Here is a 25359-nt window from a genome sequence, read left to right on the forward strand (position 1 = left end):
TTTGACACTTGTGGAGTACTGCTGTATTTCTCTTAAAAGTTTAAAACTAGCTGCAGTGCCTCGAGAGCTCGCTGTGGCTCCCAGGGCCCCTCAGCACACAAAGGAACCACAGGCCTTAAGCATTCAAGGCTCTGTAAAACCTGGGCCCAATTCTTCTTCATCACATCTCTTCCCCAAACTCAGCCCATGCTGTCGTGTCAGTCTCTGTGCTCACCATTACCTGCCCCAACTCCATCTATCTACCTCTGCTTGTCCTTCAAATGCCCCTTTCTCCAGGAAATCAGAAACTGAACGCCTACCGCGCTTGGTATGTTCTTTTTTTCTTTTGGCTGCCACGCAGCTTGTGGGATCTCAGTTCCCTGACCAGGGATCAAACCTGGGCCTCCTGCAGTGGAAGTGTGGAGTCCTAACTACTGGACCACCAGGGAATTAATTCCCTTGGTAAGTTCTCATGATGCACTTACCACATTTCTCAGGTGACAGGCACTTAATTGCATGTGGCCCCTCTGGTTCTAAAAAATCTGGGGGCTGGATTGAATTTTAAGCACTTTGTAGGGCAAGGACTATCTATTTTGCTTCTTGTGAAATACATACGGGAAAGTGCCTGGGGCTTATGACAGTTCAATGAATAATCAGAGCTTGAATTGCCCGGGTCTTTGTTCCCCTCATACTTAGCAGGTAATGCTGTCTGCAGAATGAAAGGAAGTCGATAATTTAAGATATCCAATACTGCGTGTGGGACATAATCATTTTGATAAGTTTATCCTAACGAGAAGGATTTTTCCACACAGAAACCTACATGATAAAAGCTAAAAAGAACTGCCCAGGTGTAGCTCCGTTTGTTCACTCACATTTAAAAATTACTTAAATTTATGGGAAAAAAATGATATGGCATTTGCTTCAAAATGATGGGGGGGGAGGGGGACGTCATGTGTGGATCATCACTGAAGCTGGGTGGCTGGGTGCATGCGGCTTTCTTACTATTCTCTTTACTTTTGTGTGTGTTGAAGTTTTTCTAAAATGAAAAACAATTTTAAGAAGAGAACCATAAAAAAAAAAAAAGAAGCTATTTAAGAAATACCCTTCCAGGGGGTTGAAAAGAAAGGCCTGTTCTTCCTGCCCGCCCTCAGCTGTAGTATATATCTTGAGAGCCTGATCCTACAATGTCACAGGGCTGGAAGAGAGAAGAGAAACACAGGGGACGAGCAAGAAGGACCCTGTCAGCACTATTTCAGGCTTCCCTAAACACAGAAAAATGCCTCTGATGAAGTCAACCACAATTTAAATAATTGTCTCAAACCGCAGTTTGGGACCAACAGCCCCTCTCTGGAGGAGACTCTGGGCACACTTACTTTCATGTAGGAAGGAATAAGATCGCTTTGATTACAGAAGCTGCCAGAACAGCCTGCCCATTTGACTGGAGCTCAAGGGGCCCTACGAGATCATTCTCTTCCCTTCCCTAGATGAGCATCGATATTTCTGGAACACACTGTTTCTCCGGAGGAATCTAGATGGGCACTGGCTTCACTGCCCTGCTCCTCCTCACCTCTTCTTTCTAAAGCACAACCGCCCAGCTGGCCCCAACACACCTGGCATTTAAAACCAGCTGCCTCTCTGACCGGGAGACCTCTCCAGGTACAAGTAAGATGTCATGACACAGCTAGACACTCTGCAAACCAGACCCTTCTAAGTGCACCTCCTGAAGTGCAGCACCTCTAAGTGCAGCAACCAGAAATGTTTTGGGTTGACCCTCCTGAAAGGTATTTAAGGACCAAACGATCACAAATGAAGTCCCAACGGCTTCTCAGCATCCCCGTACGCCAAATATTTGAGAGCCTCGCTCCTTCTGTGAACAAAACGAGAAAGGTGGTTGCCTGGTACGGGGTGAGACCTTGGAGAAGAAAGCGGTGGAAACTTTGGGAGGTGGTGTGGTGGGCACTAAGGAGGGAGCAGCTGGAGGCTTCCGAGAAGAAGAGAAATGTGGTACAAGGCTCTGAAGGAAGGGGAGACAGGCAGGCACCAGGGGACACGGTGGATGAGACAGAGAAGAAGAAGGAATCACAAAGGGTAGTGAGGAAGGCAATGCCATAACCCCAGTAAGGAGGTCTGAGCCAGTGGGGGCAGGGGAGGGTGGGCAGGGAGGGTGGTGGGCAGGAACCAAACAGGAGGGGAAGAAAAATATCAACAGGACTTTGTCCTGATCAGAAAAATGAACTGCAGGAAAGGAATGAGTTAAAGAGGACGTGGAGATTTTAATCCGAGCTGATGGTGAAACCAGATCGGTTCGTCTGAAGGCAAAAACTGCCATTTCCTCAAGAAAATGCTTAAGGGCCGAATACTGTTTTCTTATAAAACTTATTGGTAGAAACAAGGTCACACACACACACACACACACACCCTTAACTCAAAACTTAAGTCTTCCCAATATGGTTCATGCACTCCAGTGAACCAGTCAGGGAATCCTCATTTCCTCCCTCCAGAGGGAAGGAACTTTGGTTACCTGCGCCTTGAACTCCCCTTAAAGTTGTTAGGTCCAAGTTGTAAGGTGGCAAGTCTCAAATGTTCCTCGAAGTTCAGCTTTCTTGAGGACAGCATTTAAAAATAGACATCTAACTCTCTGGGCTCGGACCTAGGTTATGGCGACATGGCTAAATGCACCAAGAAGGCCGGAATCGTGGGTAAATATGGGACCCCTTATGGTGCCTCCCTCAGGAAAATGGTGAAGAAAATTGAAATCAGCCAGCACGCCAAGTACACTTGTTCCTTCCGTGGCAAAACCAAGATGAAGAGACGAGCTGTGGGCATCTGGCACTGTAGCTCCTGCATGAAAACAGTAGCTGGCGGTGCCTGGACCTACAATACCACCTGCCATCACAGTAAGGTCTGTCATCAGAAGACTGAAGGAATTGAAGGACCAGTAGAAGCGCCACCATTTGAAATGTTGCTAGCCTATGATGCATGGGTTAATTTATGTAACAAAAATAAATAAAATAAAATAAAATAAAATGGACATCTAATCAGAAGCTCCTAAAATCCACAGTGAAATTCCAAATCTCATCAGAACTGGGGGAAGATGCTATGAGTTTTCTTGCAGGGTAATCTCTGTAAGTCACCAAATGTCATGTGTGACAAAGACGATCCTGTAGAAATACCAACGTAATCTGAAAAACCACCCATACCAAAGGCTGTCAGACTCCATGGTCTTACTCATCCTCACCTCAGCAGAAGTAACTCAGACCTAAAAAAGCACACTGCATGCTATAACCAGCTGTGAAGGAGTTAAAACTATAGCCAAGCGTGAAGGAGGATAAGACAATTTAATGCTTGGGACTATGCCCCAGTGCCTCTCAGGATGTCACTAACTTCACACAATTCATTCTTGAGCCATGGGAGTGTTCATCCAAAGATGAGCAAGAGGACAGTAACTAAGTCACAGCCAAAACTGGCCTTTTATTGTGTGCTTCAACATTCCCAACTGTATTCCGATACATTCCAAGCAATGCTGCAGAGAACACCCGCTGGAGCTGAAACCTATGCTCTACTGTGTGTGATGACTGCTATTTATAAGCCCCTCCGTGCGGTGAGACGTATTATTCTGAAGCAAATCCCAGGTGTGTGGGGGTACAGAGAAACGAGACTGGGTACCAGCTGGTGCTTACTGAAGCTGAGTAATGGGTACAAGAGGCTTCGTTATGTAATTATCTCTATGTTTGTATGTGTTTAGAATCTTTCATGATAAAATATAAAACACAAGAAAGAGAAAGAGAGAAAATACTTTTTCAAGAGACTCAAAAGCAGAAACAGGCCTCTCTCACAGCCCCTCTCAAAAACTTAATTTTCAGCCCTCTGAAACAATGGAGAACAAATAAACACCTTTTTTTGTGCTTAAGCAATGAGGGAGAAAGGTAGTGATGCATATCTTAAGCCTAGAAAATTCCTTAAGAGAAAACAGATTAGAACTACTAATGAAAAGTCATCCCTTTCACAACCTCCCCTTCTCATGTTGCCCTCACACCTCTGAGGGCAAATCTCGGACTCTTCAGTGGAACGTGTCCACTGCCTGAAGGACAGGACAGAAAACCAACTGCAGAAAGTCACAAAAAGCCATGTGCAACTCAAGATCAGAAACTGGAACTGGAAACTTCCATGACAGTACATCCTGAGGAGGCAAAGCCCAGCTTCACCTGTTTCTCCGGGTTCCCTGGGACCTGAGTCAGTGTTGGGTGTCTCAGAAGTCTACTAGAGCATCCCTTGCTGTCCAGAGACCCCACCCTCAAGGAATCAGAAGTCCAGTAGGAAGATAAATGTAAAACAAAATTCACAGCAAGCAGGAAGCGTCATAAGAGAGGCTTCAACGAAGTGCCTCCGGAGCTCGATGAGGGAGGCTCTCACCCTGCAGGAGTCCAGGAGGTAAGATGTGAAGGGGGTCTTAATGGATAAACAGGGGCCTGCCCAACACTGCAGGCTGCTGGCAGGGAAGGGACGTAAGCAAAGGCCCGATGTCTCCGAGACCTGGAGAGGATATCGTGGTGGCAACAAGCAGCTGAGGCTGGAGAGGGGTGAGAGCCCGACTGGGAAGGGCCTTGCACGTGTGCTAAGGAGCTTAGACTCCACCCCAGGGTCAGGGCTTCGCAAACTAACTGTGGTGAAGGGCCAGCTGTTGAAAATTCCAACCCACCATGGATGAGGCTAACGCTCCCTTTTTGTACTTCTCGTGGACAAGGAACAGGGGTGGGAAGACCACACTTGGAGTAGCAGTGCTACAGACAACACCAAGCACATTTCAGCAGGGGGTGCAGCACGGTCCAAGTAATCTTTCTAGAGGGTATGTCCAAGGGCTGCGTGCTGGGTGAATGGGAGCATAAGGCAGACAGCAGGGATGGCGGTCAGGAAACTGTTACGTGGATCCAGGAAGTGGATGTCGAGAGCGGGGCCGAGACACTGAAGAGGGGGACAGGGAGAAGTAGTCAGATCTGGGAGCCCCTTCATGAGTCCAGGGGACAGGACGTGGTGACCAAGGAGCACAGTGTCACTCTTTTCTAGCCTGGGTGCACCATGACCGTCAGCACAGGTAGGAATTATGAAAAGAGGCACATGGTTTTAGAAAGTCATGTGGGAAGATTTTCTTCAAGTTTCAAATAACTTATTTTGTTTTAATCCTTCCCTCATAAGAAATCTCCGGGACATCTCAGGAGTCTAGACCTGTCTGGCTGGGAGAGCAGCATATTTTTATAGTTAGTAAAGAATGGTTCTAAATTAGACCCAGTCTGGGACTTCCCTGGCCGTCCAGTGGTTAAGACTCCGCGTTTCCAATGCAGGGGTCGCGGGTTCGATCCCTGGTTGGGGAACTAAGATCCCACATGCCACGCGACGCAGCCAAAAATATAAGTAAGTAAATAACTAACTAACTAAATTAGGCCCCGTCCCCATACCTACTATTACTGGAAAGGAGACTGAAGGGAATGGGAGTGCAATTTGATGAAGATTTGAGAGTCAAACTTAGCATTAACTAGTATTCCAAGGGGAGTGTAAGAAGCCCTAAACCAGCCGAGACAATACCGAAGAAAGTCCTTTAACTCCACCAAGCCAAGGCAAGCTTTGTACAATGAATATAACACAAAACATGACAGCAACATTCTCAGTTCGTATTTGGGCTGGGAGTGCAGCAGTGAAACACACGCAGCCACGTTCACTGGTGACATTTCAGAGACAGACAATGGTGCTGCTACAGTTACAAAATCGCAGCTTAGAAAGATCACACCTAAGGTAAAGTGCCAGGACTCAAATTAGCTTCTGAAAACAAATAAAACTCGTTTTGTGTACTAAGTGTAGTTTGCTGCTGTGGTGTGAGAAATCTCCATTTCTGGGAACAGTGACACATGTTTGGTTGAGGAACAAAAGCACCTGCCAAAACCACTCTGTAGAAAGAAAAAAAAAAAACACTCCCAGTCTGTTGGCCCCTGAAAAAAGTAAACAGTTAGGAAACCATGAACTGGAATAACAGGTATATATTCTACAGAACTCCAGTTTGATGACTTAAAGGGGTCTGTTTGCATCAGCAAGTTTCTTCCATTTGAGTTTGACTCCCCCACTGCCACTCAGGGCCAAGCCCACGTCCTCCCTTGCCTGGACCAGTGCAGTAGCCTCCACCTGGCCCTGTCAGTTCAGCCTCAACACAGCACCTGCTGATCCTGTAAAGTAGAGGCCAGGTGTCTTAGCCCAGGCTGCCATAACAAAATACCATGGCCTGGGTGGCTTCAACAACAGACATTTATTTCTCACAGTTCTGGAGGCTACAAGTCCAAGATCAGGGTGTCGGCATGGCTGAGTTATGGTGAGAGCCCTCTTCCTGGCGTGCAGACAGCTGTCTTCTCACTGTGTCCTCATGTGGTGGAGGGAGAGTGAGCTCTGGTCTCTTCTTCTTCTTATAAGGGCACTGATCTCATTATGGGGGCACCACCCCCATGATCTCATCTAAACTCAAATCACCTCCCAAAGGCTCCACCTCCAAATACCATCACATTGAGGGGGGTTAAGGCTTCAACATATGAATGTGGAGAGGACACAAACATTCAGTCCATAACACCAGGGTATATCACTCTTCTGCTCAGATTCCTCCAATGGCTTTGAAAAAAACAACATCCTTAACACCAGCCACCAGGCCCTATACCTGTGGTCTCCTTGGAGAGGGTACTGCTCGACAGGCAGTGCTCAGGAAATCTGTGAGGGCATTTCTTGGTGGTCCCAGAGACTGGGCCCTCCTGGTGGGGGGCCAGGAATCCTAGGTAGCCCTGCAGAGCTGAAAAGTGCCCCATATCTGCAGGCTGTTCTTATGTCCTGCCAGACACTCACGTGGGCCAAAAACCTTTAACAATTATCTGGGTGTACAACCTACACTGCTTTATATAGGAGCACAAAAGCACTTTTTGCACAAGTTTACACAATGAATCTTCTCGAAATGTGACTACTGTATGAATCAAGTAGGGATGTACTTCTTTTGTTTGGAATATTATGAGAATTGTTCCCCATCTTGGAAATCCGGCCACCATCCTAGTCTGCATTTTTCTTAGTCGGTGTTAACGGGTACAGCATTCAATCACAGGTGGAGTGTCGGTATGTATCAGTATGTGTCTGAGCCTTTACATGTTAAATTACATACATGTAATTAAAAACTACTTTCTTATTATTTCAGATTACCAGTTGGGTAACATATTTCTTTTTAAAACTGTGTGCATATGTAGGTTACTGTCTATAAATTGTGTTCCAGGCAGTGGTGGGGACAATAAATATTCTGAGGGGACAGGAAGGCCGGGGGAGGGACAAATTAGGAGTATGGGATTAATAGATACAAACTACTATGCATAAAATAGATAAGCAACAAGGATATACTGTATAGCACAGGGAATTATACCCAGTATCTTATAATAACCTATAGTGGAATATAATCTGCAAAAAAAAACTGAATCACTATGTTGTACACCTGAAACTAACACAACACTGTAAGTCAACTGTACTTCATACACACACAAACACACACACACATACACACACACATTCAGTAAGGGAGCACTGCATCCCTAACATGACTGGCCTCCCAGTTCCTCTCTTACTTCTCTCCTTCCTCCCCTCACTGTACTCCAGCCACTCCTACTTCTCTGTCCTTCTTCTCCCTGCCAAGCACATCCACCTTTGCCCCCCGCAACCCATGCCTTCTGCCTAAAGACTCCCCTGCCCCCTAGGGTTCTTGCTCAATGGCACCTTCTCAGTGGGGGTCCCAGTTTTAAATTGCATCCCTGCCCACCCCACCTCAGCCCAGCTACCTGGCACTCAATGTTCCACTTCCCTGCTTTCCTTTCCTCCACAGCTCTTATCACCACTATGTACTTTTGTTTTTAAACATCTTTATTGGAGTATAATTGCTTTACAATGGTGTGTTAGCTTCTGCTGTATAACAAAGTGAATCAGCTATACATATACATGTATCCCCATATCCCCTCCCTCTTGCTTGCATCTCCCTCCCATCCTCCCTATCCCACCCCTCTAGGTGGTCACAAAGCACTGAGCTGATCTCTCTGTGCTATGCGGCTGCTTCCCACTAGCTATCTATTTGACATTTGGTAGTGTATATATGTCCATGACACTCTCTTCGTCTGTCCCAGCTTACCCTTCCCAGTCCCAGTGTCCTCAAGTCCATTCTCTATGTCTGCGTCTTTATTCCTCTCCTGCCCCTAGGTTCTTCAGAACCTTTTTTTTAAAGATTCCATATATATGTGTTAGCATACAGTGTTTGTTTTTCTCTTTCTGACTTACTTCACTCTGTGTGACAGACTCTAGGTCCATCCACCTCACTACAAATAACTCGATTTCGTTTCTTTTTACAGCTGAGTAATATTCCATTGTATATATGTGCCACAACTTCTTTATCCATTCATCTGTCCATGGACACTTAGGTTGCTTCCACGTCCTGGCTATTGTAAATAGAGCTGCAATGAACATTGTGGTACATGACTTTTTGAATTATGATTTTCTCGGGGTATATGCCCAGTAGTGGGATTGCTGGGTCATATGGTAGTTCTATATTTAGTTTTTTAAGGAAACTCCATAATGTTCTCCATAGTGGCTGTAACAATTTACATTCCCACCAACAGTGCAAGAGGGTTCCCTTTTCTCCACACCCTCTCCAGCATTTATTGTTTGTAGATTTTTTGATGATGGCCATTCTGACCGGTGTGAGGTGATACCTCATTGTAGTTTTGATTTGCATTTCTCTAATGATTAGTGATGTTGAGCATCTTTTCATGTGTTTGTTGGCAATCTGTATATCTTCTTTGGAGAAATGTCTATTTAGGTTTTCTGCCCATTTTTGGATTGGGTCGTTTGTTTTCTTGATATTGAGCTGCATGAGCTGCTTGTATATTTTGGAGATTAATCCTTTGTCAGTTACCACTATGTACTTTATCTCTGTATCTGTTCGCCCCATAAAATGAAGGCTCTATGAGGGCAAGTATTTTGCTATATCCTCAGGGTCTAGAACAGTATCTGGATACCTTTATAATCTACTTACGTATTAATGGTTTAGAAATACCAATTTTGAAATCTTCAGTTATAATTGCAAGATTAAAATTAAATTGAAAACTCAGGGTCTCTATATATGTTACCATCTTTAATCTTTGTATAGAAATAGAGACAGAGAGGCTACCCGGGGCTGAATTTAGCTAAAATAAGTCAATTTATTCTCAGAAAAACAATGAGACTTAGAACATACTGAAATTTCACTGAATTGAGTTTCGTTACTTGAAATTACTAGGCCTTCATCGGCTTTCTCTAATTCTGCCTTTAAGTGTCTTTTATCTCCTCCTTGCTCTGCCTACATAACCAGTTGCTGGATTCTCCTGATTCTATCGCTGGCGCGCCTCTCATCCTCCCCACCTCTTCCCTTCCCGCTGCCCCTCTTTCTCAGGTCTCACGTCTCTAGTCACCCCATGCACTGCTGCTGGATTAATCTGGAAGCAGAGTACCTGCTGAGTCACTCACCTGCTCAGCCGCCTCAATGGCTCCCAACTTCCTGTTCACTCAAGTACAAATGGCTCAGAGCTACCACAGGGCTCAATATCCCCCCTGCCTCCCTCCCTCCACCTCCATCCCTAAGCTCCTCCCAAACCGGACCAGTGCCCACACCCCAGACCTGGTGCCTCCTTTGCTCCTTTCCAGGCCTCACTCCCGACTGAAAGTCAATGTATCCTCCAAGGTTCAGCTCCAACGCGTGGAGCCTTTCCTGCCCCCGCAGCTGGACACAGGCTCACAGCAGTTCCTAGCACTCTTTGGCGGTTGCTCAAGGCTGCTCCCGGTTGAAGTTCTATGTACTTGTCATTTCTCCCTCCCGACTGTGGGCTCCCTGAGGACAGGGGCTGTCTTTTTCTTTTTTGTGCCCCATACAGTATCTTTCATAGACTAAGTTCTCTAAACATGTGTTAAATTTAAAAGGAGGCAAATTCTTTAAGCTCTAAGTTACAGGACAGAACAGATTGATTAAAAAAAAATTTTTTTTTATTTATTTGGTTGCATTGGGTCTTAGCTGAGGCAGGAGGGCTCCTTAGTTGCGGCGGGCGAACTCTTAGTTGCGGCATGCGTGTGGGATCTAGTTCCCAGACCAGGGATCGAACCCGGGCTCCCTGCATTGGGAGTGAGGAGTCTTAACCACTGCGCCACCAGGGAAGGCCCCAAATTGATTCTTATGTTTGGCTAAGTAACAAACGAAGCAAGACCCGGTTTTGTTGGATAGAGTCGAGGCTACTTGCAGAAATTAAGACTTGGAGATCAATTTACAACAATACATGTAGGGAAAAGCAAAGCAGAAGAATGAAGTGGCTTGGGGGGGAAAATGCCCTGCCTGGGAATACTGAAACTGAGGGAACAGCCCTAACATTTAACAGTGAAAATGTTTATCTCAATCCTTTTGTGACTTGTTGATTTTCATCTGTGGACAACATCAGAAATTCTGAAATATAAAGAACTCTGTATAAACATGAGGAGAAAGAGCACAGATAATACTCTGGGAGACTGTAAGGCACTGCCGAAACTGGGCTCTCCCATCTTCTAGTGGCCCCACACTCCTGAGAGACCTGGTCCTTTCCGTCACTTAAAGTCCTGGCTGATCCAAGCAGGCCCAGCAGGTGAGGCAGGTGAGGCAAGGCAGTCTGTGGTACCCCAGCTGCCAGCATCTATGGGTGGTAACTAGGTTTGCTGCTGGATTGACAAGATGATGTGTGACCTTCTGATACACGCCAATATGTTTCCATGTAAAATACTGTTTTGGACCATTTTATTAATGAAGGGAAAACACTTGTTGTGCTCATGAGAATAATGAGTCACAGATTAGTGACGAAGGGAACATACCGGTCAGACCTGAATTTAGGGACAAAGGAGAATTATGACAGGACTGCATAACAGAGATGACTCTGAAGCCCCCAATCCTGGGATGTGCCTGGCTTTTATCCGGGAAGATTACTTTGGGAATTGAATACAATTTCCCAGCTGTTGGGACTCCACGCTGCCAAACCATCACCAGGAAGACAAGATCATAAAATGGAAGCAATGGTAGATCAAATGAGAGACAAGCCTTCTACTTCCCTTGATGTAAAGAGCCAAGAAAGTGACTAACTTGGATGAATGTCAAACCTTACAGCCCTCAGTTATTTCAGCCTCTATAAAAACAAATCAGTAATTTGAGGTTAGAGAAGATACCTTCTTGTAATTATGATGACAAGATTCTAATCATTAGAACTCAAAAAAAAATTTAAAGCAGCATGTCTTCCTAAAGACCAACCAGCCAGAACTATTAATAGAAAAGCCTAGAGCCATTCAGACATGAAATCCAGACAGAAGCAAAATAATAATAATAATAATGATAAAGATATAGCTTGTCTCACCTGATACACTTAGCGGATAATCGCAACTCAAGCTGTAAACATACCCTTTGAGTGCAACCGCTCGCTCTCTTCTCCTTGACTCCATTATCCCTTTTAATTTTATTAAATCATGTATAACTGTTTTTCTCTTTTTCTGGAATGTTTCCTTGGAAGCAGCTGAGTAAATGTCCATGTTACCCAAACACTAAATCTAAATTACCTTCTTTCAAAGTCCATTTGATTGAGCCTGTCCTCTTGCTGACGGCATGCAAACTTCCATCCAGGGTTGATACAAACAGCAAGGTTTCAGGAAGTGTCACAGTGCTGGGACTTCCAAAAATCTGCAATGAGAGGTAGAAGAATCTACGTGGTCAATATGAGTCTTCACCTTGGGCATGTACAACCACAGACAGGCCCCTCCCTTACCCCAAAAGTTATCCTTCTAAAATCCACCACCTTACAGATGAAGAAACCGAGGCTGACGAGCCTAAGTTCCCATCAAGGTTTGCTGCTGAACTGACAAGACGGACAACATCTTGGACAACAGCTGGGTCAGGACTAGAACCAGGTTGCCTTATTCTATCTGAGCAACAATCCTTCCTGCACACGGGCTTATGACCTAACATGTCAGGGATGGGGATTCTGAAATAATCCAAGGCCAGCCTCCACTGAAACAGAGAAAGTATGCTCAGCTTTCTAACTGACTTCATTCTCTTGGTTATATTTTACCTTCTAAAACCTGGTTATCTTGCAAGACTCCATGATAAAGAAGAATGCCAACACACCCACACGCACTTACGAAATTTTAAAAGGCAGGGAATTTGGGGGAAATATTTAAAGCAAAATAGGAAAAACAGTTCTCATAAACTTATAAAGAGTTTATATAATAATAAAACACCAAGATTTTGAGAGAGACATGTTATAGAAGAAAATGTATAAAAAACATAATCCAAATTATTCTTTACTTATAATCAAAATATAATTTAAATCAAAATGTACTTCTTATGCTTAATGAATTAAAAAACATATTTTACAGAAAATAGCCAAAGGTAGTGAAATTCACTTTCTCATCCATTGTTGATTGGCAATGAAAATTATAAGTTAGCGCAATCTTCCTGGAAAGCATAAAAGTACTCATATTTCTGATCCTGTAGTTCCACTTCTACATCCTAAAGAAATAACTCTGGATATGGAAAAAGCTCTTTGCACAACAAGACTCATTACAGCCCATATACAAACACAAAAAACAGGAAAGACCTCAATTTTTTTTTTAAGACCTAAACTTCTAAATGGTTGAAACAAATTATGACAAAGTCAATGGAGTATTATGTAATTATTAAAATAGCACTTGAAAGAATCCACAATATAGAAAAATGCTTGCATACGTTATCATGTGAAAAATACAGAATCCAAAATTTAATGTGCACTGTGGTTATAATTATACTGGACACATTCTTTTTTTTTTTTTTTTTTTGGCCTGCCCGTCCTCTAGCTTTGCTAGGAACAGTACACTCATCCACATGGTTTCCATGGGAGCAGCTGTGTGTGTGTGTGTGTGTACACACACATGAGCAGGTGATAGCTGGTATGGTTTCCTAGGACAACACCCTTTTGAGGTCTGGGCCCACTCTGCAATGCCACCTTGTAATGAGATTTTCTCTTTCTTTGTCACTATACTGTCCCACCAATCAGCTGGTTCCTGTAGGTCTTGAATTAAAAATAGGTCAATGTGGGGCTTCCCTGGTGGTGCAGTGGTTGAGAGTCCACTTGCCGATGCAAGGGACACGGGTTTGTGCCCCGGTCTGGGAAGATCCCACATGCCGCGGAGCGGCTGGGCCCGTGAGCCATGGCCGCTGAGCCTGCGCGTCCGGAGCCTGTGCTCCGCAATGGGAGAGGCCACAACAGTGAGAGGCCCATGTATCACAAAAAAAAAAAAAAAAAAAAAAGGTCAGTGCAACTTGCTTACACTGCGACAGTTTGAATTTTGGTACAAATGCTATTTTTTTTTTTACGACTTTATTGGAATATAATTGCTTCACAATGGTGTATTAGTTTCTGCTTTATAACAAAGTGAATCAGTTATACATATACATCTGTTCCCATATCCCTTCCTTCTTTTGTCTCCCTCCCTCCCACTCTCCCTATCCCACCCCTCCAGGCGGTCACAAAGCACCGAGCTGATCTCCCTGTGCTATGTGGCTGCTTCCCACTAGCTATCTACCTTACGTTTGGTAGTGTATATATGTCCATGCCTCTCTCTCCCTTTGTCACAGCTTACCCTTCCCCCTCCCCATATCCTCAAGTCCATTCTCAAGTAGGTCTGTGTCTTTATTCCTGTTTTACCCCTAGGTTCTTCATGACATTTGTCTTTTTCTTAAATTCCATATATATGTGTCAGCATACGGTATTTGTCTTTCTCTTTCTGACTTACTTCACTCTGTATGATAGACTCTAGGTCTATCCACCTCATTACAAATAGTTCAATTTCGTTTCTTTTTATGGCTGAGTACAAATGCTATTTTTAAAATATAGGAGTATGGCTGGCTTTTAGCATGGAACATAGAGACTGGAGGGTTACTTGTGCATGGAAGCCTGATCCCAAAATACCTGGTCACTCTTGGTAAAAGCCAGGATGACACTAGTTAATCCTTCAAAAGGGAAAGTTCAATTAACGGCTCTCTCCAGGGCAGGCTGAGGTGGCAGAACAAACACTCCAGTCCTTGCATTCCTTTTCCAAGGCGGAAACCCCCTGACAAAGGGGCGAAGCAGCTGCCAGAACTTCCTCTCACCTCTTGCATGTGTCTGGCCTAGAGGGGAAGAAGTCCAGCCCTCCACTTTGCCCAGGGCCAGGGCTCCGCACCTGGAACGAGGGAAACAACAGCAAGCCTTACCCCTACCCGCTGGGTCTACTCTCCATGGAAAGCCTTAAGGATGAAGAAGAAGAGTCTGCTTTTAACGCCACCTTTGCAACGAGGAAATCAGTCTCAGTACAACCTGGCTAGGAAAACGGAAGCCCCAAGGGTAGCATCTGCCCTAGGCAGAATCCAAAGGTCTTGTACACCAACTATTTCGGGGGGGTTAAAATTATTTTAGTTCACAGGGGAACTAAAACTAAAATTATTTTAGTTCACCAGAGGAACACACATCACCCGGAGCACCTGGCCTGGAGAACAGTGACCCTGTGACGACCGCTGAGGACTGGAGACAAATGGGACTTGGAGGGGTGGGCAGGCTGCCTCTCACTGAGAAAGGGGAATGGGTCTGCAGCTTGATGTGGGGTGCCGCACGAAGTTAGGTGGGGGCCGTGGAAGACTGAAAAAATGAAAAGCAAAGATGTATGCATATCTGGGTGCCAACAGGTGGAAATCCCCTCCATCTGTCACATAGTTACCCTAGGAACAACCATTTTTAAGGTCTTGGGAATCACACCAGAATTGGGTTGAACAATCTGGGTAGCTAAAGTACTAAGCAATTAAACTTGGGAGATTTCTGTGGATATGTTTTCTGCCATGTGGAAAAAGCTGGATGAGAGGGAGGAAGGGAGGAAGGAAGGGAAAGAAAGAAAGAAAGGAAAGAAAGAAAGGGGGGAGGGAGGGAAGAAAGAAAGAAAGGAAGGAAGGAAAAAAGAGAGAGAGAGAGAGAGAGAGAGGAGGGAGGGAGGGAGGAAGGAAGGAAGAGGCCTGAGAAGAAACATGGCTGAAAGGCCGGGAGAGGGGCCCTGGCCTCCACTGCTCCTCAGGCCTGGCCAAGCTCCTGTCCTTGGGCCCATGGACACCTAATCCTTGCAATCAATTCCCCTCTTAAACTCATTGGAACTAGGTTTCTGTCCCTTGAGACTGAAATAGTCCTAAATACACACACACACACAGCTATTTTTTACTATATCTATAGAAAAAAAAAGATGAAGAAAATATTGTAAAATTAAAGCCATAGTTTTTCTCCTCTATTTTCTAAATTTTCTATAATATGATCATGTAATATGCAATGAAGTTTTCATAAAATATAAAGGAGATGGACAAGTTAGCAGGTGGAAGACAAGCTGGGATTTAAAGGCGCTTCAGTGAGCCCCTAAGTTCCAGAAGCACTTTCCACCTCAGGATATTAGACAACCTGATCACCTGTGATCATTGCTATCCACCAAACATGGGACAAAAGTTTAGAAACACAGAGGTCTCCCAGTCAGAGAGTGTGTGTCCAGAATAGAAAAGTTTTGCTGTTATTAAAGCCTATAGTACAACTATAATTAACCAAATGCCTCCAATACATCCTGCCACAGTACTGATATTAAAAGGGGCCAATAGTTACTAAAACATATCAGTGCTGCTCCTCTACTAGTGTGGAAACAAAAGCCACCTGCCTTGTTTGAGCATCTTGGAAACCACAGGAAGAGCAATTGTCTATGGTTGGTTGGTGACTCAAAATAAAACACTAATCACATAACTAATACAGTCTTCTAAAAATCTCAAAAAGACCATGTTTGGCTAGGAGTTGAATTTAGCAACTGAGAGTGCTGAATTAATCACAATGTCCACAGTCACGTCACAAACCCTATCAACCCGACAGATTTTTCTCTTCTTTGAAGCTCTTGACATTTTCAAATTAGAACGAGCCACTCTGAACAGCGTTATTCTCTCATCAGGCAAATTAATATTACAAAATTTCTGCCTTTTTCCCCCAGCGTTTTTTAAAGCATGAAAATGTTTGCTTTCAGAGAGTTGCTATAACTCACGTGACTTCAATAAGCTTCTAGATGCAACGTGCGATATTGAGCACAGCTGAGAACTATTTGTACCTAAACATCTAAAAACACTGCTTCACAATAATGACCTTGCGTATCACCTTCACCCTGTCGGTGCTCCCTTTTCCCTGCAATGGCTGAATTAGCAGCAGGCCCTAGAGTTATGCAAACTAGTTTCCAGAGAGCCTGAAAGCAGAAAGAAAAGGCTGATCCTGCAGATCTGTTTCAAGTTGATTACCTGGAATCTGACTCATTTTTCAAACAAGTGGGTTATACACTCCTGGCTTCGACAGTGACTTCTAAAAGAAGGAATTGCAGTGACATTGTAGAGGTCGTGGCAGGGGATCTAGTCCAGCCTAAAACGAGAGATCCATTAGCTAATTGGTCCTCATGGAAGTCTGGCCACATACGTCCTCTCACACGAGGTGACCCTGACATAAAAATTCTGGAAATGCCCCGTCTAAGGACCATGGAGCCTGGCAATTCGGACCAGATGATGCTAGGAAAGTGGGTGTCTGTAAAACCAGCTTCTTTCACTTATGTTGATTCTGTGGTAAAAAACAGTCCTCACTGCTGCCCTGCTCAGCCAGAACTCCCTCCCGTGAAAACATAATTCCGGGGCTGGATCCTGATTCTGATTATGAAGCAAGATTTCCCAAAGTCCAGCAGCCACACCACTGCATAAAATACACCACTTGCTTTGCATTTCCCACAAAGACATGAAAGCAGCTACCAACTGCTCATATAGAGATGATTAAAAGGTAGTAGTCGCCGACGATTTCATTCTCTAATATTCTAAACTCAGCTAATTGTCAGTTGCTCCTGCATTAATGACCTCAACTGCTTGTATTTCAGGTAAGAAAAAAAGTCTTCTAAAACGAGTTCTGAGATAACTTTGTTTAGAAAAAGTCTTCAGTAAAGAGCACTATGGACACAAGGGACAGATATGTGTTTAGGTAGCACAAAAACAAATGAAACAAGCCTCTAACACAAACCCACCGATTTCTGAGCTAGTACTTGGGATGGGTCAGGCCAGAGGTGGCTCACCACCAGCAGCTGGAGGAGAAGAGTCAGCAAGGCCAGGGTTTGGTTCCAGCTGCCAGGCTATCATTGAAGTGGCTGCTCCCTCGCACCCACCCTCTGGCACCTGAGGAAGAACGGCAGGAAGCAGGCTGCATGCTGCTCTAGGATTCAGAACACAGGGCAGCCCTGTGCTCCCCATCAAGGTTTCCCAAAAGGCTGCATTTTCCAAAGAAACACAATTCTTAAATTTCAGATAGGTATTTCAAGAACCAGCCCACAGGTTAACGGACTACCTAATAACAAGGGTCAGAAATAAGATTAATAAACTTGGCACAGACCTTTCATCTCAAAGACGGGGAAAAAGTGGGCCACGCACACATGTCTCATATCCAGGTTTCCAAAGTGATCTACACTTGATGAGTACCGCAGTGTCGTTTCTATTTCCCAAACTAGTGTGTTCTACCCCCACAAAAAAGTTGTGCACACACAGAGAAGACCCACACTGTGAGCAAGAGAGCCATGCACTTCTCAGGTGGTGTGCACACTGATCGGGTCTAACCCAAGTGTCCATCTCCAAAAGCTCAATTTATATGGCAGCACTAGCATAGTAGAAGTAAAAACAGTAAAAATGATTAGAATAAAAATCTAGGGCTGGGCTTCCCTGGTGGCGCAGTGGTTGAGAGTCCGCCTGCCGATGCAGGGGACACGGGTTCGTGCCCCGGTCCGGGAGGATCCCACATGCCGTGGAGCGGCTGGGCCCGTGAGCCATGGCGGCTGAGCCTGCGCGTCCGGAGCCTGTGCTCCGCAACGGGAGAGGCCGCAACAGTGAGAGGCCTGCGTACGGCAAAAAAAAAAAAAAAAAAAAAAAAAATCTTTCCCAGGAAACTTCTCCCCTTCTTACCTCCGTTCCAACAGACCAAAACATTTATAATAATATTAGAATACAATAATCTGGCTAATAACAAAATGACATATATATATATATTTTTTTTAAGATGCTGGGGGTAGGAGTTTATTAATTAATTTATTTATTTTTGCTGTGTTGGGTCTTCCTTTCTGTGCGAGGGCTTTCTCTAGTTGTGGCAAGTGGAGGCAACTCTTCATCGCGGTGTGCGGGCCTCTCACCATCACGGCCTCTCTTGCTGCGGAGCACAAGCTCCAGACGCACAGGCTCAGTAGTTGTAGCTCACGGGCCTAGCCTCTCCGCGGCATGTGGGATCCTCCCAGACCAGGGCTCGAACCCGTGTCCCCTGCATTAACAGGCAGATTCTCAACCACTGCGCCACCAGGGAAGCCCCTATATATTTTTTCTTTTAGGAGTACCACACTGATTTCTAGGATTAGCTGAGAGGCTGGGGTTTTTGGGGTTGTTGGTGTTTTGTTTTGTTTTTTTTTTTTTTTTTTTTTGCTGTACGCGGGCCTCTCACTGCTGTGGCCTCTCCCGTTGCGGAGCACAGGCTCCGGACACACAGGCTCCGCGGCCATGGCTCGCGGGCCCAGCCGCTGCGCGGCATGTGGGATCCTCCGAGATAGGGGCACGAACCCGTGTCCCCTGCATCGGCAGGCGGACTCTCAACCACTGCGCCACCAGGGAAGCCCCTGTTTTGTTTTTTTTTTAACTAATCTTTCTTCAGCGTTCATTGGATTATGCAATGTTATATTGCATAAGCCTCACTTTAGTTTTATTTACTTAAGGTTAAGAAAACCATTCCTCCAAACTATAAATACCATACTTGTGTAAGTCTAGCATGGATATTATCATGTTTCCAATAGAATATCCTTACACAACATAGTGTACACCTAAACCCCTGGAACCTACAAGCTGCCACCAACAACGAGTCTGCCTTGCACAGTGCGGGGCTCCCTGCCACAGCTCAAAGCCAGTAGACAGTGGGCCACAGAGGTAAAGCGAAAGTAAAGGGACTTCTGGTTGGTTGATGAATACACATGATGGTATCATAGGTAAGACTTAAACCAGGTACACAAGTGAGGGAAGGATTACATAAGAAAGATTTCCAAGCTATTTTGTTTTGCTACTTAGGACACGCAAAATCTTGAAAACAGTTAAAATTGCATGTCACGAAATGTAGAGTAATAAATTGCAAATGGATTAGAATGTGCTAGGGAATCAGAGCTTATAATTATTAACCTTAGCCATAATGCTCAGAGGTGAGAAGGGCATTCTCTGCCGGGGGACGTACCGATGGCAAAGGACCTTAAAGGGGAGAAAAGACTGCACGTGTGCGTGTGCGCACGTGGTGAGGGAGGTTTCTGATGGATACGAAAGCAGAGGTGAGGGCTAATGGCAAATAGACTGGATCCTTCTGCTGGCTATAATCAGCTGAAAGCCACAGGATGGGTGAGCTGATTTTGAGAGGTATGGGTAAGACACTTCCTGGCGTGCCATAACGGACGCCAGTCCTAAAGGGCTTCTCTCCAAAAATAAAAAAAAGGAAACCTGTGCAATTCAGCACTAAGTTCCTCAAAATAGTATTATGTAACATAGTCCCCCGGTAGGCACTAAACGACATTCAGAAAAAGGACATCTGTGTCTACAATTCTATTTGTAGCCATATTATCTACTGCAGGCTATAAACTCCAGCAAAGCCTGGCTATTTGCAATTCTGGTTGCTTCACAAAACTACCAAGCATTCTAATGCCATTTGGCCACATGGTAGAAGACTGTGCTCAATGATGGCCAAAAAACTACCAAGAATTCACCAAAACAGCGTAAGATTGAAATCTGTACCCAGTAAATGCCAGCACACACCCATTACATAATGGTCCCTTGTTGAAAAATAAAGCCTACATGAGTATATGCCTCATAACGACCAGGACAGCAGGCTAAACTGGCAGCTCCCAAAGGCCTTCCTTTGAAGGTATCTTAGGTAAAGGCCTGATTAGACAGATATGACAAAGATTTTTATTCTATTCAAACCCTGCTCCCCACTCCCCATCTCATTTACACACCTGATCCAAGAGTAAAGCACTCCGCTCCAAATGTGGAGACTTCTGTATAGTCATCTGTACAGAGTGACACAGAAACCTCATTGGGTTTATCCCAATTCAGTAGACTAAAGTTTAAGAACAGAATTAAAACACTGGTGATATTAAGAGACTTAATTGTGTCTATGTCTTAACGATTTCAATCTATTACAAAATCATTCCAAATCCTGTTACACTTTGTTTACCTGTGTGTAGGTCAGCAATCATCTATCAACCATACAGTTCCTTCTAACCAGCCCATCGGCTGCTGTGTTTCCTGATACTAGGTCAATAAAGGTAACCATGACATTTGCTTTGGATGGGAGTCAGGTATCTGGCTGGGATGCAGTAAAGGTCAGGGCCTAACTGAACAGCACTGTGTGGTTTCCAAACTAAGCAACTGAGAGAGTTAAACTAGTATTTGTGGCAATTCTTGCATGTGGTGTAATCCACCACCACCCAAGACAGTTAACAATTCTTCAGTGGTTCAGGCTACTCCTTCAATGGGTCTGATAAAAGGTTCCTCATACAGTCCACTTTATTCCTGAGAGCAAAGGTATGCGAATTTCACAACAGGTGAAGATACTTTCCCCAACTGGTTCTGGGGCCCCAGGCTAAGAGTCTAAGTTCAAGCAGCTGGCAGTTCCATTTGTTTTCACGGTCTCTCTGCCATCAACTTATATCGACACCAAGGGAGGAGGAAATACACTTGGGCATGAAAGGCACTACAGGAGACGTTCCACCACAAGGAACCAAGCCCCTGTTCTTAGGGTGGCATCACATCCCTAAGGTCCTCAAGCATTTTATTTTATTTTATTCTAATTTTTAAATCTATTTATTTATTTATTTATGGCTGTGTTGGGTCTTCGTTTCCGCGCGAGGGCTTTCTCCATTTGTGGCAAGTGGGGGCCACTCTTCATCACGGTGCGCGGGCCTCTCACTATCACGGCCTCTCTTGTTGCGGAGCACAGGCTCCAGAAGCGCAGGCTCAGTAATCGTGGCTCACGGGCCTAGCTGCTCCGCGGCATGTGGGATCTTCCCAGACCAGGGCTCGAACCCGTGTCCCCTGCATTGGCAGGCAGACTCTCAACCACTGCGCCACCAGGGAAGCCCCCTCAAGCATTTTATAATATTAAAACTAAAACCTAGGGACTTCCCTGGTGGCACAGTGGTTAAGAATCCGCCTGCCAATGCAGGGAACACGGGTTCGAGCCCTGGTCTGGGAAGATCCCACATGCCGCGGAGCAGCTAAGCCCGTGAGCCACAACTACTGAGCCTGCGCTCTAGAACCCATGAGCCACAACTACTGAGCCTGTATGCCACAGCTACTGAAGCCCATGGGTCTAGAGCCCGTGCTCCACAACAAGAGAAGCCACCGCAGTGAGAAGCCCGTGCACAGCAATGAGGGGTAGCCCCCACTCGCCACAACTAGAGAGAGCCTGTGTGGAGCAATGAAGATCCAACATAGCCAAAAATAAAATTAATAAATTAATAAATTAATAATAATTAAAAAAACTAAAACCCAAGGTTTCACCATCATTTAGTGGTTGAGATTTTTTTTTTTTTTTTTTTTTTGGCCATACCATGCAGCAAGTGGTATCTTAGCTCCCTGACCAGGGATCGAACCTGTGACCCCTGCAGTGGAGGCATGGAGTCTTAACCACTGGACCACCAGGGAAGTCCCAAGGTTGCGATTTAGAATGCACGTCTTGCCACTAGTATTTTGTTGTCTTCATTGCAGGGAAACAGCAGCAATTCAGGCCTTGTAAAAATTGAGAAACCTATTAGGCTCACTTACCTTAATGGAGTAGCATCGTAAACAAACTAAACTAATAAAGGTCTAACTTAGACCGTAAATTCATAAAGGGACTACCTGCCTTACAAAAAGCCAGATTTGATCCATTTAAGCATGTATATTCAACTGCAGTTAAACCTATTATTAGGAAGTCTTCGAAAAAAAGACTCAATTAGATACCAAATTTTTCAGTCCTGATAATAGCAACTAATCTGAAAGTGTCAATTTTGCTCTTTACACTCGGTGAGAGATTTCTTTTGTGGGGAGGGGAATGGAAGGAGTTGACTAGAAAGTGGATAAATGCTCTAGTTAAACAAAAATTATCTACAAACAACTGTATTTATGACATAATTGCCACCTATGCTTGCCAGATGTTTCCGAGCTTTATAATGGAAGTCAAACACTATGAAATATACCTGAAGTTGAGATACCTGGCCAGACTGACTCGCCCTAGCCAGAATCCCCATTGTCTGAAGTACATCTGGAGATCACCCACTGCCCTGCTGGCCCAGTCCACCACGCCACCTGCCCCTCTCCAATTAGCTGATGGTCACTGAAGTCCACATGTCTCCACACAACACAGATCAAACAGGAAGGGCTGTTTACAGCTTCTGGGATACATAACTTCAGAGATGAAAATAACTGAAGATCACCGTACCCAAACCTCTCAGTTCACAGAGGGGGAAGTCAAGGTCCAGAGAGGTGAAGTGACTATCCCAAGGCACCACAGACAGCTAACTGTAGACACAGGACTGGAGCCAAGGTCTCCGCTTCCCCTTCTGGACCTCTGCCCACTACACCACACTATAATTTCACTGCTTTAAATCATGGTTCTCTGAGAAACATAAGCTTCAATTACTTGAGGCCTGGAGCTCGACCCTGCTGAGCTGTCCTGCTGGGGCAGATGGAGATCAGCGCTCTCCTCTGATATGGGGGTAGGATCTTTTGGATGAGACACCGAATTGGTAATTTGTAGATTCTACATAGACACCCAATATGCCAAAAGGCACTGCGAATTATACAGGGTGGGGTCTTTAAAAAATGTTCTGGATAAAAATTCCTGAGATCTCACTGTAGATCTAAGTGGGCGGGGATAACATCACAGAAAGTCAAAGGTCACAGACTTAGCCACCATAAAAAAAAAATTCCTGCAATACATTTATCCAGCCCAGTTCTAAAGGTTTAAAAAAAGTTCTCTTTGATGATGATGATGATACAGTGGCCACTGCCCATTCCTTTGATGAAGCGAGCCATTCTTTTCATGCCAGTGCCAAGGAAACGCACACTACTGATTAGCATGGGACAACTCCTTTGAACAGCAAGGACCATTTTAATGACATACATACACCAATGAGCCTCACGCAGTGAGCCGTGACTGCTTCACTTAGCAGGAATAAGATGCTCGAAAAAAAAGAAGGAAATATGGGTCTGAATATTGACTTTTTCATGGGAAAGAAAATCTTATAAACAACAAGATACTACTGTATAGCACAGGGAACTATATTCAATATCCTGTGATAAACCATAACGGAAAAGAATATGAAAAAAGTATATATATAACTGAATCACTCTGCTGTACAGTAGAAACTAACAGAACGTCGTAAATCAACTGTACTTCAATAAAATAAATTTTGAATAAATAAATAATAAAAAATAAAATCTCATGCCACAGGATTTCCATAATCTCAGCATAGGTTTCCTTATTTTTTTTAATAAATTTATTTATTTTTGGCTGCATTAGGTCTTCGTTGCTGTGCACAGGCTTTCTCTAGTTGCAGCGAACAGGGTCTACTCTTTGCTGCGGTGCGCAGTCTTCTCGTTGCGGTGGCTTCTCTCGTTGCGGAGCACGGGCTCTAGGCACACGGGCTTCAGCAGTTGTGACGCACGTGCTTAGTTGCTCCGTGGCATGTGGGATCTTCCTGGATCAGGGCTCGAACCCGTGTCCCCCGCATTGGCAGGCGGATTCTTAACCACTGCACCACCAGGGAAGTCCCTCAGCATAGGTTTCTATTTTCTAGGCTCCTGAGAGGCAAACATAAGCATCTCAATGCAACTTTCACACACTTGGACAGAGACAGGAAAGCGTCTGAAACTGCTTGGAAGACTGTTGGCACAACCAAACCTATGGAGTTGTGGTGTGAAAACTGAGGACTGAGAAACTGGCTGAGATGGAAGGATGCTGCTTCCTCCAGCTCATCAAGGTAGGTGGGAAACAGGAGCAGGTAAGAATTACCAGCAAGGAGATACCACGCCTTTGGGTTCACAGAAGAATCCCTTCCAGACACCAAAGAGAACAGAACTCCCTCCAGAGAAAGGAAAAACGGCTGTCCAGGGCCAGGAGAGGGGAGGGGACAGGCTTCAACAGGACATGCCCTACCGCCAACAGGCTCCATTCTCCCAGGGACCTCTCTTTGTAAAGTCGCCGTCCCCATCAGTCTTCCGCCTCATCTGGAGGTCACCCAATCTCAATGCCAACTTCTCCAGGTCAGAAGACTGGCTTCCGTGAGTATCTGAACTGTGGGGCAAGGTGGCTAAGCTTCCAAATCTTTTTTTTTTTTTTGAAAACTAAGGAACAGCAATATCCCTTTGAATGCTTGGGAAGAAAAATAAATATTAAGAATGTCAAAGACAAGAGTTATGTAAATATTAGGGAAGATCATTTTATTAAAAAAATTGGTGCTGGCCAAAGATACCATCAGAAAGTAAACAAAACTCAAAACCTGCTTATCCACTCTGCCCCAGACCTCAATTGTTCCCCATCTCTTACTCTGGTGGGCAGACAGCGATAGTGTAAGAGCTGGTGCTGACAATCTAGAATAGGTTAAAATAGGTTTGGCTTGTGGTGCTTAAGAAGGAAGAAGAGTATAACTGCTGAACAGGTTTTCACCAAATGGTACTACGTTACAAGTTCTAGGACTGTATTTGAATTACCGGGAAACTCACTTAGGTAGTAGCCCTCATTTTCTGAAGATGCTGAACAATTCGACATATATTTGTTAAGCTTCATTTTTAGTGCCTGGGCAATATAATGTGGCTGCTAGAAGGGCAGTCACTTACCTCCCTGTGCCTTGGTTTTCTCACCTGTAAAATGGGGGACAACAATAATACCGACTTCAAAGGAGTGTTGAGCTAATATGCGTAATCAGTTAATATATGTAAAGCTCTTAGTGTACAGTGAGCATCACGTAAGTGTCCGTTCTTGTGATGCTGATTAATCAAGAGCTGTGTAAGACCCTAGGATCTGATCACAACAGTGATCTGATTCTTGCCCTCAGGGAGCTTACAGTCTAATAAGGGACCACAGCAGTAAAAATATCACACAAACAGAACAGCAAATTGCAGTAAGTGCTATGAAAGAGACCATAAGAGAATAAAAGGAGAAGCCAATCTGGTCTCATGTGAGGGGGTGT

At 44.6% G+C, this 25359-nt stretch overlaps 1 protein-coding gene and 1 pseudogene across 5 annotated transcripts in view; one reads left to right on the top strand and one right to left on the bottom strand.

The window, feature by feature from the left end:
* Positions 1–25359, bottom strand: part of ERN1 (endoplasmic reticulum to nucleus signaling 1) — an 85547-nt gene that overhangs the window by 44668 nt on the left and 15520 nt on the right. For 3 of the 4 annotated variants that reach the window (XM_082604289.1, XM_082604291.1, XM_082604290.1), the window contains exon 2: positions 11629–11749. In XM_082604289.1, the coding sequence (XP_082460415.1) occupies positions 11629–11749 (121 nt within the window). Of the gene's footprint in view, positions 1–2500; positions 2610–11628; positions 11750–25359 lie in introns of those variants that run through there. The other variant, XM_082604292.1, reaches the window with a different exon arrangement.
* Positions 2645–7950, top strand: LOC309793655 (large ribosomal subunit protein eL43-like; annotated as a pseudogene). Its single transcript has one exon. The product of its transcript is annotated as a large ribosomal subunit protein eL43-like (transcript).

The sequence above is a fragment of the Mesoplodon mirus genome, assembly GCF_964341445.2.
Source record: "Mesoplodon mirus genome assembly, chromosome: 18".
In the NCBI taxonomy this organism is placed as follows: Eukaryota; Metazoa; Chordata; class Mammalia; order Artiodactyla; family Ziphiidae; genus Mesoplodon; species Mesoplodon mirus.